Source organism: Hippopotamus amphibius, chromosome 6 (genome assembly GCF_030028045.1).
Source record: "Hippopotamus amphibius kiboko isolate mHipAmp2 chromosome 6, mHipAmp2.hap2, whole genome shotgun sequence".
Taxonomy (NCBI): Eukaryota; Metazoa; Chordata; class Mammalia; order Artiodactyla; family Hippopotamidae; genus Hippopotamus; species Hippopotamus amphibius.
Window position 1 is genome coordinate 64,725,392 of NC_080191.1, and position 16,564 is coordinate 64,741,955.

Genomic DNA, 16,564 nt, shown 5'->3' on the forward strand with positions numbered 1-16,564 from the left:
TTTCCCGCCCATCTCTGAAATCAGCTATCGGGCAAGCCTTGCTTTGAAAATGGAATCTGACAATTGAGCCAGTGACTCATGTGCTAGATTTGGACAAGATAGTGTAATAGTAATAACAACAACAATAATAATACTACTTGACATTCGTGTAACTTCTCAAAGCACTTTCACATTCTACCTGGTCCACTTAGCATCTCTCTTCACACACCATATCCTTTCTCAGACCTCTGTGCCTCTGACTGTGGGGTTGGATATCTCGGCGGGAATTCCTCCCCTTCCATTTGCCCTTCAGCCCCCTACTAGCCCTGCATCTGTCAGAATACTCTCATTTATCACTCAGTTAGCATGCCCACCTTCATCCCTGCTAGTTGTGCAGGAAAGCATCATTCTCTGACTAGCGCGCTTAGAATCTTGATTTCTCTCCCTGTGTCCTGTAGCTTTCTTTTAGAGTTTGTCCCACTTAACACTTCTTACCTACTGTATTTAAGCAGCTTACGTTTTACGGTTATTCTGGACAGGCAGGAAATTCAAACAACTTGAATGGGAGGAGCGTAAAAATGTGCTGTTATATTTTGCTGGAAAGTTTTTGAATCCATATCTATAAGCAGTTTTAAAAAGCTAAGCCTGCAAAAGCTTCTGCAGTTTTATGTCGTTCTGACTATAGATGTCATCTGAGAGAGGAGGGATTTCTGGCTCTTTAGCCTCTGTCCTAGCTTACAGATGGAATGATTATTACATTAGTTGGTTTCTTTATGGACTGGTTTTTCTAAAACCTATGTTAAATATATAATGTTACTTTTTAATAAATTGCCAGATGTGAAATAAAATTCATCTGCTCTCTGTAGCTTTTGAGAGAATATAGTACTTATGGAATCATGTTACATTGTTTCTGACAAATCCTCAAAATTTGTGATCAGCAAGTTTAAAATGTTATGTTTTTTCGCACTGTCATATTCTGATTTTTTGAAATAGATTTAGTTGAAGCAAAATTAGTGGGAATACTGGATATTTTGGATGAAGAAAATCGCCTTCCCCAGCCGAGTGATCAACACTTTACATCTGCAGTTCACCAGCAGCACAAAGACCATTTCCGACTCTCTGTGAGTTTGCTATTTCAAAATTGAGGCTCTGGTGGGAAGAAAAGCTTTTAGAAAGCTGTACTAGACATTAGATATTAGGTAATTAGAATCATTAAGTTATGTAAGGCTTTGAACAGCTATAAACATCTTCTGTAATTAATCCAGCACAGTATCTTCTATAGATGACCATTTAATTTATATCTGTATATTTTTGCTGATGATGATCTATCTAGTCAAGGCCCTTTTAACTGGATATAAATTACATTTCACCTACCTAAAACGTACAAAAATGTTTACCTGTTTTCGTGTTCTCCCTTCTGAGTGGAGTGGCCATCAGCGGCTCTGTTTTGTATCATGTGACCTTGATCACTTCCCAGGGGTTACCACCTAGAGTCACAAGCAGCCCCCGTCTGCAAATTTGTAAGACCCACAAAGCCTGTGGCTGAGAGTCTGACTGGTGGAGGCAATTCGTTTAGTGATCAGTAAATTCATTTTGATGCTCTTTCCTTGGGAGTTTTGAATGGAAAATGTACTCAGAGAGGGTCATAGAAGTTGCAGCAATAAAAGAATTAGCTAAAGGGAAAAACAGATACAGAAAGCAGTAAAAATAATTGACTTCTAAAAGGATCGGAAGACCTGGTTTCCTAAACTGCTGTCGGGTTGTAGAGCTGTGCTTGACTCCCTGCTTGCAGCAGTGAATGGTAGGGCCATTCTTCGTATGGCTGGAGTGTGTGGCTGTTGAGGTGTTTCCCGTGTTCGCCTAGCTCTGTGTTTATCTTTACGCTCAACCACCATCACCTGAGGTAATGCAAGCACAACTCCATCCTGGCACCCAGAGAGAGCTGATAGCAGAGAAATGTGGCTGTCAGTTTCACCCATGAAGATAGGTGCTGCCTCATCTTAGAACAACGAAGGAAGGAAGGAAGGAAGGAAGGAAGGAAGGGAGGGAGGGAGGGAGGGAGGGAGGGCGGAAGGAAGGAAGGAAGGAAGGAAGGAAGGAAGGAAGGAAGGAAGGGAAAAGCTGCTTAGAGTTGCAGCTGCCTGCTGTACTGTTGATTGTGTTGAGACTGTGGTATAGTATAACAGCTGCTGCTTTGATGGGTCCAGGAGTTTAAGTGAATGAAAGGAAATATTCTTGTTTCCATACATCATTAACTAAATCAAGAACGTCAATAAGTTGAAGACATTTACTTAAAAAGCTGATGTAATTATGATAACCTTCTCTGGGGACTGCATCCCACAACCACCTGCTCCACTGACTTGGAGTTCTTCTGTATCCTTAAATGAGTCTTATGATGTGGACCCTTTCTCACTTCAGTTTTGGATAGAAATAAAACAGTTATGTGTTCCCAACAAAACTTCTGCAAAGATTGAAGATGTACATCCAGTACTATTTATTCACTGTTCTCTGGGAAGACCGGTCTGTGGATGCGAGGTTACCTTTACAAAGAGAACTGACTGCCGGTCATCAAATTGTGACCAGGTTTTCAGAGACATGTAGTGCCAAGGACAGCAAATTAAAGCATCAGGAATGGGCTTTGGCCACTTTCCTCAAAAGAGAACAAGAGCGAGACAGTAAATTCTGAGTTGTACAGATCATTACTTTTATTGTGTTTCTTTGAAAATAAAAAGTATTAATAATCATTTATTGAACCCTTAGCATGTGCCAGGCATATTCTAAGCGTTTTGCTTGAATGACTTTATTTAATCCTCCTGGCAATCCTTGGGGGTAGCTCCTGCTTGGGCCCTCGTGCTAGAAATCAGGCGTTGGGCACGGAGAGGTCAGGTGACCTCCCTGTTTAGCGTAGGAAGTGCTGGATTTGGGCATCAGGCTGGCGTCTTGACCCCAGGGCCGCCCTCTGGCTCGTGCCGTGTGCTGCCATGCAGAGGGGAGGCTCTGTGATCCACCAGCTCTCTCACCTGGAAAAGCCCTGAAGGTTCTGAAGTCTCAGCTTTTTCATTTTTAAATGAGATCGTCTTTCTTTAACCTTAGGTTATTTTGAGGGTCAGATGTGATCTTTTATTTTGAAAACTTAAATATGATACCAGCATGAGATAAGTAGACAGTACAAGCGGAAAATGATTTTATTTCCTTCAAATAGATTCAGGCTCATTGTGTAAACGTATTAGATGTATGGTTGAAATCAGCAGGCGAGCCCCTGTGCTGATTTCGGGTGTTTCTGTAGAACAAGGCTTCTCAACCTTGGCAACACCTAGGAATCACCTGTTGCAAGTGGTGGTGGGAGCTTTAAAGGTTCTTGAGATGATTTGCGTTCAGCAGCCAAGCTCAAGTGCCACCACTTTAGACATGGGCAGTTAACTTTCTAAGCTCTTTGGTCCTTTTTTCTTTCCTATGAGATTATAACCAAAAATGTTTGCTAGATTTTACTGGTACTTTAAGGCTTATTTAAAAAAGCAGTGTAATTGTTGAAAGTATGAAAACTCTTTTTATAATTTTAAGTATTTTTTCTAAAGGAAGTTGTGTAGTGTATTTTTGGTAATTAAATACCTGACGCATGTATCATTTTTCAGATTCCTAGGAAGTCCAAGCTGGCAGTTCACAGGAACATCAGAGACGATGAGGGCTTCCTCATCAGGCATTTCGCAGGGGCAGTGTGCTACGAAACAGTGAGTGTGACTTGTACTGGGAGAAAGCCATTTGACATTGAAGCTGCGCTGTGCAGTATGGTAGTGTCTAGCCCACATCTGGCTCTTTAGAGTTAAATAAAATTTAAAATTCAGTTCCTCAGTACACCGGCCACATTTCATGTGCTTAATGTCCCTACTGGCTGGTGGTGGTTGTATTGGACAGAGCAGCTACAGAACATTTCTGTTAGTTCAGAAAGTTCTGTTGGACAGCACCGTGTTAAGGAATATTTTCACAAGATGGACCAAATCGTTCTTGTTTGCTTTATTTTTCAGACTCAATTTGTGGAAAAAAATAATGATGCTTTACATATGTCTCTTGAGTCCTTAATATGTGAATCCAGGGATAAATTTATCCGGGAATTATTTGAATCATCCACAAATAACAACAAAGATACTAAACAAAAAGCAGGAAAACTTAGCTTCATCAGTGTGGGAAACAAGTTTAAGGTATTTGTGCTAAATGTATTAGTTGAAATTTTTTTTAACTGCGTTAAAATTGTGATTGTTTTGTACTCTGCAGTGGCTAATGTAGATCACTCTGAGAAATCCCACAGGTGAGATCCAGGAGCAGACCTTGGACTGTTGAAGTCTGTATGCACAGTAACATAAAATAGGTGTAGTAACTGACCATACAGAAACCTTGTAATTTTATGAATGTGTTCTTTCTTGGTGCTTAACATGTCTGATTGCTTCTCCTAATGCTCATGCTTCTGCTTACTGTCTGGTTGACCTTCAAACCTTCTCTTTCCCATGTGTTTTCTGTTTCCTTCCTCATTCAGCAGTTTTGTTTTAGCTGGAGTAGTCCAGCTCGAGATGGCTAGAGAGGACTAGTTGAGTTGAGAGAGAAAAAGCAGGCACTGCCAGGGGCTTCAGGTAAATGATCACCTTTGTGGACTCCTAATTATAGAGTGGCTGCCGTGTTAAAAAGAGCCCGGCTCGAGTTAATGGTTCAGTTTGTAATTCATTTTTAACGAGTTTTCTCTCATAGTGCATTTTGGGTGTGCGTGTTACACTAAAATTTGATTCAAGCTTTTAATAACTTCTGTAAAAGATAAATGCTTTGTGTGACAGACCCTTCAAATTGCTTATTTAACACTGAAGAACACTTCATTTGTTTCATTAATTTTGGATCAGGAATGTATTCTTTGAGGTCTGACAAGGAATTGTCACATGATGTGCCTTAGAAATGGAACACTGCTGTTTAGTTCTAATTGTTGAGTATTTTACATAGCAGAACATAATTTAAAAACTTTGTGTCACATTTAATGAATACAAAATTATAATAAATAGATGAAAGAAATAGAATTAATTTCTCTCATACATTTCCATAAAGTTTTGTTGTTCTTTTTATAAGAAAACTGCATATTCTTTTCATATACGTGTACTTCAAATATTAACAATGATGTAATTAGGAAGACTGTTTAAGACTCAGAGTAGTAGGATGCTACCATTGTAAGCTTCCTGAAATCCCCTGTGGATTGAAATGGGCTCTAAATAACTAACTTGATAAAATCATGTTTGTAAAACAGAAGCTGAAATGTAGATACAGCTCGTAACACATTTTTCAGGTAACTGAGTAAAAAGCCTTAAACTTTGTGATAAGCTATATTCATTAATTATGAGTTTCTTCTTCTCTTGAGCATTATTCTTTCTCTTATTTGGATACTCTTAAATTCTTAAATAGACGTATGATAGATAGATTGGTTTAAAATAGTACATTAGCTTGTATAAAATGGATATAATTTATTAAGTATTTTCCTACTGTGATATGTTAGTATTGCTGGTAGGAACAGACTTGAAATTTTAGACAGTGTAAATAAAATAAAAAACATTCTTAAAGTTCTTTGGACGAAGGTATTTTATGTTAAGACTTGAAGTGACTTAAAATTGCATATATGCAACATGATGTATTTTGCACACTAAACTGAAAACTGCAACTAAAAGCTGTAAAATTTCAAAATGTTTTTATTGAGATACTTTGAAATGAAATAATAAGTAATTCTTATTTTTAAATATGGTAGAATAGCTCATTAAATTAAATTCAAGTCATGGGAGGCAGTAAAACAAAACAGGCTAGCATTTACAGTAATATCAGTTATCCAGCATCACCAGGAACCAGAATTTTTCACTGAAAAGTGACATTTCCCAGTTATTGAAACATAACTCTTTTACTGTTAGTGTTTTAGAGAAATAATTCTTTTTGATGAAAATCATATTCTTTTATTATATACCTGAATAATTGCATTAAAATAAAAATAAAATACAAAGCATGAGTTGCATAAGACTGTTTACCCTTATGCCTCATGGGCTTTGGCCGCTGTTCTTTGGTAATTGACATTCTTCCCTCTTCTGTCAGATGCTGTAGTTTATTTTGGCTTTTTTTGTTCTTCTGACTTATTTTATCTCCATTTTTTGGAGAATACTGTACTATGGCTTAGGAAGCACTGGCTTTGTCACAGTTGCTTTCTTTCCAAATTAGTGGCTCTTACACTTGCTTTTCATTTGTGTGCTGGTCCAGACTGGTTAAGGTTGTCAGAACTGTAACCATATAAGTGGGGTATGACTGTATTTGTTTAATCCAGTGACAAATTCACTCTGTTTTATAACCTAAGCCTATGATGTTTGAAGTGTACTGTACTATCACATGTAAGAGAATGAGCCTTGGTGTCAGGCCCTTGTTGGAATCTTGGTTTTGCCATTACTAGCTCCATGATCTTGGCAAGTGATTTATCTTTCTGACCCTTAGTGTTTTCACCTGTAAAATGAGACTAATAATATATCCTTAATTAGAGTTGTGTGGATTAAGCATGATAATGCCTCTGAAAAGCTTTGAGCAGGGCCTGACTCAGAGAGAGCGTTCAGTAAAGTATACCTATTAATAAATATAGCTATGATTGAATAAATGTTAATTGAAGAATTAATGTCTTAATTTGTCTTTCATAAGTAGCACAATAAACATCCCAGTATAAAATCAATATAATAATCTTACCTAATTTACTTTGCAGAGAAGTCAGGCAAATACATAATTTTAATGTACTGAACCAGAGTAAATTATAATCTCTTAATATTATTAAAAAAAGCACAGTAACTACTTGTAGTGTCCATTGTGAAATTTTTTTTTGAGAAAATTGTCCTAGCCTTTAAAAATAATTGAAATATGAAGTTTTAAAACAGTAAAGAAGGTTTGTACAGGTAGACAGATCAGGTTCATTTACGATAGGTGTTATATAAAACAATCCTAATATATAGCGTTAGTGTATCTCTTAAACACGTCTCCATTCTTAATGGAGTGCGACACAAGCTACACCCAGCTTGCTACGAGTTCACATATTGCTCCCTTGATCCCTTATGGAATGCATCCCCAGCATTTTCATTTAATTTTTTCATTGCCTATATACTTTTTCCTCAGTTCACCTGCAAGTGTGCATGTTTGTTTTCTAATATTGCTAATTTTCAATCTTTTAATTATGTAAGTTCTGTATAAGTGAAATAAGTTATTGTCCTTGGCATTATATATTAGGCATACATTTTTGCATGTTACTGTCTGTTAAAGTTATCGTGTACCAGAAGCTGTTAAATTGTAATTTGTTATATGTCAGTGTTATTGCATGTTATTTTATTCTAATGTTGAAGAGCTAATATTTACCTATGGTACTGTGTACTTTTGCTTTTTGAAATAATGAAGTGATTTCCTTTCTTCTACAGACACAGTTAAACTTGCTTCTGGATAAACTTCGAAGTACTGTGAGTACACTTAAAAAAAGGACAGGGTTTTTAAATGGTCCTCTTAAACTGCTATGAGTAATTATTCAGATAAGCACAGTAAACCTGGAATAATTAGAAGTTCATTCAAAATCAAATTTTCCTCATTAAAAAAAATCAGTTTTTAAAATGGTTGTCATTTTGGTTAGGTTTCTACTGAAGAAAGGTCAAATATAAATGTGCAGTCAAACTGTTTTATAAATATATAGAACTCTCTGAATGTTATTAAGATTATCCTGTAGTTTCAGGAAGGTGAAAATAATTATTATAGGGAAGGAAAATGTATTTTTTTTAGGGTTAAAGATAATACATATAATTTATTTTCGTTTTATTACTCTGGTAGGAACATTCTCTAACATGACAGTGTTGATATGGAAAAAATGGACATAATATTTGTATGCCCTATTGTTGGGGCAGTATTTCCTAGGAGCCTTTTTTTTAAACTAGACATTTTAATTCCCTCTGTTTTTTAAAGAAAACTTTACCATAGAAAGAAATTTGATATGCAGGTTATATAAATGAGGCATGATTTCAAGAAAAGACTTATTTTTTAAAACAAATCCACGGAACTTAACTGAGTACTCTTCCTTTTCAAGTAGTCATTTTGAAAAGCCAAATATTTATTCTCTCTGTGCTATTATTGTTTAACTTATTGTTAGACTTGCTTTTGAAACCATTAAGAAATTCTCTTAAATATCCTCATTGTTTGCAAACATTTATCTCTTAAGGATAAAACTTCTTTAAAAACCAAGTCTGTTGAGGCGGTATTTTATTTTTATCACCCAAATATAATGCTTCTGTAAAAGAATTAGATTACAGTTGTGTTTTGTAAAAAAGGCATTTCTAAAAAATGTCTTAAAAGTGTTTGCAGTGAGCATCATTTTTGACATCACTGTTCAGTTTTGCAAGGTGACTACTTGGGAGAGAAGCTGTGATTTAGATGTGTAGTTTATTAGCTTTAGTTCCCAACAGTTTCACTGTGAACAAAGCAGTATATTCTCTCTGCCTCATTCAGCATAATCTGATAACTGATTCTAAATGAATGCCTTTAAGCTTTTTAAAATACATATCGTTTAACAAGCAAACCTTTAAAATGTGCAGCAGTGCAGCTCCTGGGACCTACTGTATGTTTTTAAAATAGAATGGTGAAAAAGGTTGACTTCTTTTTGGAACACTTTGGCCTAAATTTTAAGAGGCATAATTTTATTTACTCATCTTGTCATAGGGCAATTTTCTTATCATAGAAACATAGCATATAAGTACATTTAAATGTAGAATAAAATCACATGTATGTCATCCTATGAAATGTATTGTTTAAATATGTTGAAATACTTTACTATGAAAGGTGTTTCTTTTTACAATAACAATATTTTGGCACTCAAATCTAACGTAGTATTTTTCTAATATTATTAGTGTATAAATGCTTTACATTGTAAGAGTATGCTAATTGTTTTAAGTTCCTTAGTGATTATTTCAAAGAGGTTCATAAGCTAATGATAATATGCTCTGAAAGTTCCTGGTATTCATAGAAATAGAAAAATAAGAATGCTGTGGGTATCGTTTTTAAAAGTACCTTTATTCTCCTAGGGAGCAAGCTTTATTCGTTGTATCAAACCTAATTTAAAGATGACAAGCCATGACTTTGAAGGAGCTCAAATTTTGTCTCAACTTCAGTGTTCAGGTATTTCTCTGTTTTTATAATCTGTATCGGGATGTGTCTGGAGTCTTAGTTCAAATACAGTTTAATATGTCCAGTGTTCTCAAATAATTCACAACTATGTTGATTATTTTTAATCACAATAAGATTTTTATATTTCCTTTATTTATAAGAAAAGTATGGCTGGCAAATTATTTGAGCAATATTGAGGTGTAGTTGTATTGTGAAATAAAATAGTTTTACATCATTGAAGCAATAAAACTTACAAAAACTCTTCAACTGCAAACCCAGATCTCCCTCCGTAGGTGCTTTCCGTGCCCTCTTCCCGTGGCCTTCTCAGTCCTGCAGCTGTTCGTTCCTCACGTAACTGGGTCGGCTGGTGGGTATTGGTGTCCTTGCGAGCCCCTCCACTACTTGCAAAAAGAAAACAACACGATGCCCTCGGCTTCTGTGGAACTTTTCCATGCTTGGTTAAACTATCACTTTCTACCCCTCACCCAGCTGTGTTCTGTCCTTGCTCGGTGACACAAGTTGTGGGCCCGGGGCTCCCTGTTTTCCTCCTTCCTATGTGCCTGTCCTGCACCTCTGCCTCTCCCAGGGCGGGCCGCTCTTCTGCTGTTGATTCAGGCCTGGGACACCTCCTGAAACTCTCTTGCCTCCCTGACTCCTTATCTTGCTCCTCTTAGAGCTGGATTTATTAGAAAGCTAAGGCCACTCTAGCTTTGGGCTCCTTCCAAAGCCCCGTACCTGATTTTGTATTCTTTTTTATTTGTAATTTCATACTTTTTTCTTAAAGAGCCCTCCCCCAATTACATAAGCTTCGGGCCCCCCAAAGCTACATCTACCCTTGACCCCTCTTACAGAACCTTAGCTGTTGCTAAATCTGATTTTCTCCTTTCTCCTCACCTGCATAGAGAAGGCAGGCAAGACAGATTGGCACTGTTATAAATGCATGATCACTAACCTCCAAAGGGCTCTCACGCGTGCTCCACCAAGTTTCCCTGGCCAGCAGGTTCTTTTTCTCCCCGGAGACCAGTCAGACCCACCCTGCTCTCCTCAGGTCTCTGAGCCTCTGCCAACAGGCAGCCTGACCTCTTGTTTTTTTTTTTACTAAAACTGTGTGCTACCAAACACTTCTGCCTGCACAGCTTCCCTCCTGATAGAAGGTAGGAAGTGCCTCTCTTCCTCATTGAGACTGTAGTTCTTTGGATCCATCCCTTCCTGCCTTCTCATGAATCTTCAGTATTGATTATCTGTATTGAAGCTTTGAGAGGGTCTCTCGCATCTAAACCTCATCTTCACTCCCTCTCACCGACATACCCCTGCAGCTACCTATCTCGGGCCTCACTTTCTGTTCTCCAGTTTCTGCTTTTCTCTCCAAGAATATTCTGTTCTTGCTTTCTCAGTTTCCTGCCTTCCACTAGCTCTTTAAGCCAAGAGAATTCAGCTTCTAACAAAACAATTCTTGGTAAGGTCTCCCGTCATTCCCTTGATCCTGAATCAGATGTTTCCTTTGCAGACATCATCTTGGTGGATTCCAGCAGCATTTGGCTCTGCCCCATCCCTGTAACAGCCTTTCCTCGGCTCCTAAAACAGCGTGTGTCCCTGCTTCTCCTTTGAGTTCTCTGGCCATTCCTGCCTCCTCTGCAGAGTCATTTCTTCTACCTGGATATTATTTGTTAATTTCTTAAGCTTTGGGTTAGGCCTGTTCTCCTTTTCACTCTTTATCAGTGCTGTTTGGTATAACTTTCTATGGAGATGGAAATATTCTATACCTATGTTGTCCAGTATGGTAGCCACTAGATACCTGTGGCTCTTGAGCACTTTAAGTGTGGCTAGTATGATTTAGATACTGAGTTTTTAATTGTATTTAATTTTAATTTAAAAAAATTTAAATATAGTCATATGTGGCTGGCACAACTATAGAGCTTGTGCCTAGCAACTGCCATACTGGGCAGCCTAGCTATATATTCTCAATCTAAGTCTCCCCAAGCTCCTTTGATGTGACCTAAAGAGTGTCTTTTACTCCTCCAGATGTACTGAGATGTAATTGACATATAACATTGTAAAAGTTGAAGTTGTGCACTGTTGATTTGATACACTTATATATTGCAAAATGATTACCATCATAGCATTAGCTAAGAGTCCCATCAGGTTACATAATTACCATTGATTGCTTGTGGTAAGAACATTTAAGATCTACTCTCCTAACAGTATGGAGGTTCCTTGAAAAACTAAAAATAGAACTACTTATGACCCAGCAATCCCACTACTGGGCATATACCCAGAGAAAACCGTAATTCAGAAAGACACATGCACCCCAGTGTTCATTGCAGCACTATTTACAATAGCCAGGACATGGAAACCTAAGTGTCCATCAACAGATGAATGGATAAAGAAGATGTGGTATATATATACCATGGAATATTACTCAGATGTAAAAAGAAACGAAATTGGGACATTTGTAGAGACATGGATGGACCTAGAGACTGTCATACAAAGGGAAGTAAGTCAGAAAGAGAAAAATAAATATCATATATTAACGCATATATGCAGAATAAAGGAAAATGGTACACGTCAACTGGTTTGCAAGGCAGAACTGGAGACACAGATGTAGAGAACAAACATATGGACACCAAGGGGGGAAAGCAGTGGGGGGGAGTTGGGGTGGGATGAATTGAGAGATTGGGTTTGCCATATATACATTACTGATAAGAAAAAAAACATATCAAATTGTACACTTTAAATATTTGCAGTTTATTGTATGTCAGTTATATCTCAATAAAAGTTCTTAAAAAGAAAAAGATCTACTTTCCTAGCAAACATTGAGCCTTAGTACTCCCTAATCCATGCTGTTACCATGTTTCACCTGGCTTTTTGCTGAAGTTTCCTAAGTATTCTCCTCGCATCTGCTCAGTCTGTTCTTCACATACATCCAGTCTTACTGCTTTACAACTCAAATCTGAACGTGTCTTTTTATTGCTTAAAATGCTGCTGTGGCTTCTGATTATGATTAGGGTATAGAGCAGAATCCTTGTAGCTTGTGAAGCCCCATGTGGTCTGGCCCATGTGTCCGTAGCCTCTTGTGTTTTCTCTCTCTCCTCTCTGTTCTCCCGTCACTCTGGCCTTTGTTTTACTTCCTTAAACACTTTGTATTCCCTCCGGTCACAGGGCCTGTGCAATGCAGCTTCCTCTGTTTGAGAAGCTCTTATCTCCCCTTTGTCTTCGTCTTCACATCTGAGCTTGGGTGTCATTTCTTATGATAAGCTTTTCTTCATGTCCCCAACTAGGAAGGGGGCCTGAGTAACGGGTGCTGAGCACCTTCATTTCACAGTCATAAATCTTATTTAATTTCTCCTTTCTCTAATCTGTAAACCTTTTGAGGGCAGAAACTGTCTGCTCTGGCTTGTATGCATGACCCTGCTTCCTGGCAAAGCAAAGCAGATACTAGATTTAGTAAATATGTGTTGAATGAAATGCACAGTCTAGGAAATAGAAAGATTTTTTTGTGACTAATTATAACAAATACTAGAAAGTTAAATAAATGTCTGTTTTATTCCTATATATGTATAGATGTATTTTTGTAATATTTTCTTCAGATCATTTTTACTTTGAGTTTGACTGTTTTTTCTCATTTAATTTCTCTTTAGGATTTGTTTAGCCTAGTATAATGTCATTTATTTCCTAAATGAGCACCCAGTGTCCTGACAAGTCAAGTGTGTTTAGATTTAGCTATACATGCTATTAGATTAACAGAGTGTGGGCTCACTGATACTTTAGCGGAGATTCCTGTTTCAGTAAGCAGTGTATTTTAACATGTTAAGATAAGTTGGCAGTTTAACAGATGCCACCAATTCATAATAGTTTGGGTTTTTTTTATAGTTCTAATGTTAGTAAAATGGCATAGAATGGGTTCTAGTTATGTGGCTGGGTAATGAGAAGAAGAAAAAAATACCAATAACTGGTGGAAATAAAAATATTTATGAAGCTTTCTAAAATGAAGACATTGAATATTTGAATTCTACTTTGCCTTTCCATTTCTATTTTTTTCCATTTTAAGGAGAATTAATTAATTTAGGACACCTTTTACAAAAGTGACTATCTTCTAATCAGCCAACCCCAGGGTAAAGTAGGGGAGATAAGAGAAGGCAGGTGTTCTTCCTTTAACCTGGAGGCTGTGCTGCCTGTCTGTGGTAGCAGAGAGGGGTTCTGAGGGTGACCAGTGGGGACTGCACCAAGAAGCTCTTCACCAGCCTCCCCGAGGAAAAGCCAGGTCATGGGAATCTTTAGAAGGAAGAGTACTTGGTTTGGTGATTTTTATTCTTTTAAGCATCAGAAGATCTTTAGAGTAAATTAGGCTTTAAATGTGGAGAAAGCAGCCGTAGGCTTGGTAATGTGTTAAGCTCCATGAAATTCTTAATGAACTTCTGTGAGCCATTTCCTACATTGTCTGCAGCTACAGGGTAAGCCAAGGGACTCAGAGGTTGGGATGCACGCATTTCTAGGGGTACTTGTTTATTGGATATGAATGGGTAACAGTTGTGACAATACTATCCAAACCTTACTTTTATTTCTCCAAGGAGAGCCAAAAAGTAGATCTAGTTCTGGAGATTTCTTTCCATAGGAACAATTGCCTTTATATGTGCCATTATATTCTATTAAATTAAATTTAATGTTATATTTGAACTTTGTTTAGTATTAATTTAACAAATTAATACTAAATTTAATACTAAACTTTGTATATGTGCCATTATATTAAATTAAATTTAATATTATATTTAATACTAAACTTTAATACTAAATATAATTATATTTAATACTAAACTTCGTTTATATATATTTGTTATATATTACATAAAATATATATTTATTATATTTAAAATTAGAATAGTTACATATGTTCGCTGTAACAAAAATGACATGGTACAGAATAAGTCTGACTTCTCAGAGGTGGCCACTGAACTGTGTCTTGGGCATATTTTTTATACTCGTTAAAGCTCTGCCCTATTATTTTAAATAATATATCATATTCTGTCATATGGTTGTAACATTATTTAATTAATATTTAAGTTATTTCTGTGTTTTCTATTACCAACAATGACCCAGTGATCATATAGACCTTCTCTGTGTGTGTCTTTGCCCACATATGTGACAAGTTGTAGGATAGATTCATCGAAGTGGAAAATAGTCAAAGAGTTAAATGTCTATTATTAACATTTTAGTATTAATTTAATAACATAAATATTCCAAATTGCCATCTAAAATTGTTGCACTGGTTTACTCTCCCACTAAGAATGTATGTGTGTGTTTTCCAACACTGTCATCACCTCTAAGTACTATTGGGGTTTTACACCTTTGCCAGTCAGATAGGTTAAAATTCAGTCTGATTGCCTAGAGAGGCTGTCTTTCCAATGAGATTATTTTGAAATAAAAATCCACTCATTTTAAAATATTTTATAATTTTATTTTGCTAATTTAAATTTTTGACCAGCAGAAATTTATTTTGGTATAAGAAGTGAAGTAACAATCTGATGTTATTTTTATTTTCTAAATGTCTAGCCATTTGTCCCTAACACTTTTTATTGAATAATCTTGTTTTCTTCATTGGTTTAAATAGTTCTGTAGACTGGAATCCAGGTCTATTAACAAAAGTCCTGGCATTATCTATAGTTGTTGAGCCTTTCCTTGAGTATTTTATGCTTTTCCTGACATGAAAAGCTCACACTGACTCAAGGCTCAGATTAATCACTTACTAGAGTTATACTCAATATAGGTAATCATCCTATGGACTCTGTACCCCAGTAGACTAGGTCCTTTAAGAGGTGAGTGAAAGGGGGTCTTTATAGTGAGATAGTGTGCTCTCCTATCCTTTCCATTTGCTTTAAGTGCTAGTGAGAATCAGGGGAATGTGTTTAACTTCGTCTTGGAGACTCTTGTTAGGAATCTTGTTCCAGAAGTAACCTCAGGACTTGGAAAGTAGCCTAATGCAGATCTTCACCTTGTATACTGTGATTGTGACACAAAGGTTTCCAGCAGAAAAAAATTTGAATTTTCTAGAGATCAGTTGTTTGTCTCTAGAAAATAGTTAGTTGAGCTAATTTTAGATGAAATTTGGCTACAATAGTTTTTAGGTGATGGGTGAGTTGGGACATATTGAGTGTAAGTATGATATTTCCTATGTAATGTTTCATTGCTGGTAAGTTCTGTAAATTACTCCTTTTAATTTGTAAAATTTTTTGATCACTTGCAAGATATCTTTGGACTTCTGCACATGGTTGGCAGTAACTTGTGTTTGTTTATGAATCTAGGTATGGTGTCTGTTTTGGACTTGATGCAGGGTGGTTTCCCATCACGAGCTTCATTTCATGAACTCTACAACATGTATAAAAAGTATATGCCAGATAAACTCGCAAGATTAGATCCAAGACTATTTTGTAAGGTACATGTACTACCTAAATTGCGATTTCTTAGCTATAAACTATCTTTCTTTCCTAATTGGCATTTAACTTTTATTTTTCAGGCTCTTTTTAAAGCTTTGGGCTTAAATGAAATCGACTACAAGTTTGGGTTAACAAAAGTATTTTTTAGACCTGGCAAGGTAAATACATTTTTATTTTAAACTTTAACATAATTAATATGGATAGTAGAAGTCAGTGCATATTTTAAGTGTTTAGTGATTCATGTTGTTCTTAAATTAGATGATCACTAAGAGCATGCATATGTGTGTGACGCACATACACACAGTTTTCCCACTGGTGAGAAGTTCACAGTGTATAGCACTCTATACAGATTTTTTGTTTTTCAGCTTTGGAAGTATTGGAATCAGAGGATTGTTTAGTTGAATTTTTTACTTAAGTAAGAGTTAACCAGAAATACTTATGTTTTAAACAAGTTGAACGCTTTTCTAAAATATATTAGTTCAGTCTTCAATGATTAAAAAATTCACAGTACTTTTGAGTCTTCATTATGAGAATGAGATCTATTAGAGCATGATAGATGTGTGACATATAAAAAATTGGGCTGGAGTCTGTGCTGACTTCCGTCAAATCCTAGAAGGAATGGCTGTATAAATACTTTTGTATGCAACATAATTTTCTTAGGTTACCCATAGTTTTAGTATTTACAGATTCTTGTACTAGTCTTGTACTAGGATACAAAATTGTTATAGACTATTTCTTAACTAAATACATACGATACAGAAATACTTAACTGCTATTCACAATCTGTTCATAATATTTTCACTGTTCCTGACTTCTTTAATGTTGATTGAACATTGCATTCTCGTAATTTTAAACACAGTTGTTATTATATAATTGACAACTATACTTCTTTAACTTAGCAAAATCATTAATAAATATCTCTGGTGCCTTGAAGGCTAAATTAATCCTAATAAATAAATTGGATTTCACATCTTAGG

General features: G+C 36.2%; 1 protein-coding gene across 7 annotated transcripts in view; it reads left to right on the top strand.

Moving 5' to 3' along the window:
• Positions 1 to 16,564, top strand: part of MYO6 (myosin VI) — a 136,007-nt gene that overhangs the window by 91,301 nt on the left and 28,142 nt on the right. For all 7 annotated transcript variants that reach the window (XM_057737991.1, XM_057737993.1, XM_057737994.1 and 4 more), the window contains exons 16-22: positions 973 to 1,100; positions 3,612 to 3,707; positions 4,002 to 4,175; positions 7,434 to 7,472; positions 9,078 to 9,171; positions 15,456 to 15,586; positions 15,668 to 15,745. In XM_057737991.1, the coding sequence (XP_057593974.1) occupies positions 973 to 1,100; positions 3,612 to 3,707; positions 4,002 to 4,175; positions 7,434 to 7,472; positions 9,078 to 9,171; positions 15,456 to 15,586; positions 15,668 to 15,745 (740 nt within the window). The remainder of the gene's footprint in view (positions 1 to 972; positions 1,101 to 3,611; positions 3,708 to 4,001; positions 4,176 to 7,433; positions 7,473 to 9,077; positions 9,172 to 15,455; positions 15,587 to 15,667; positions 15,746 to 16,564) is intronic.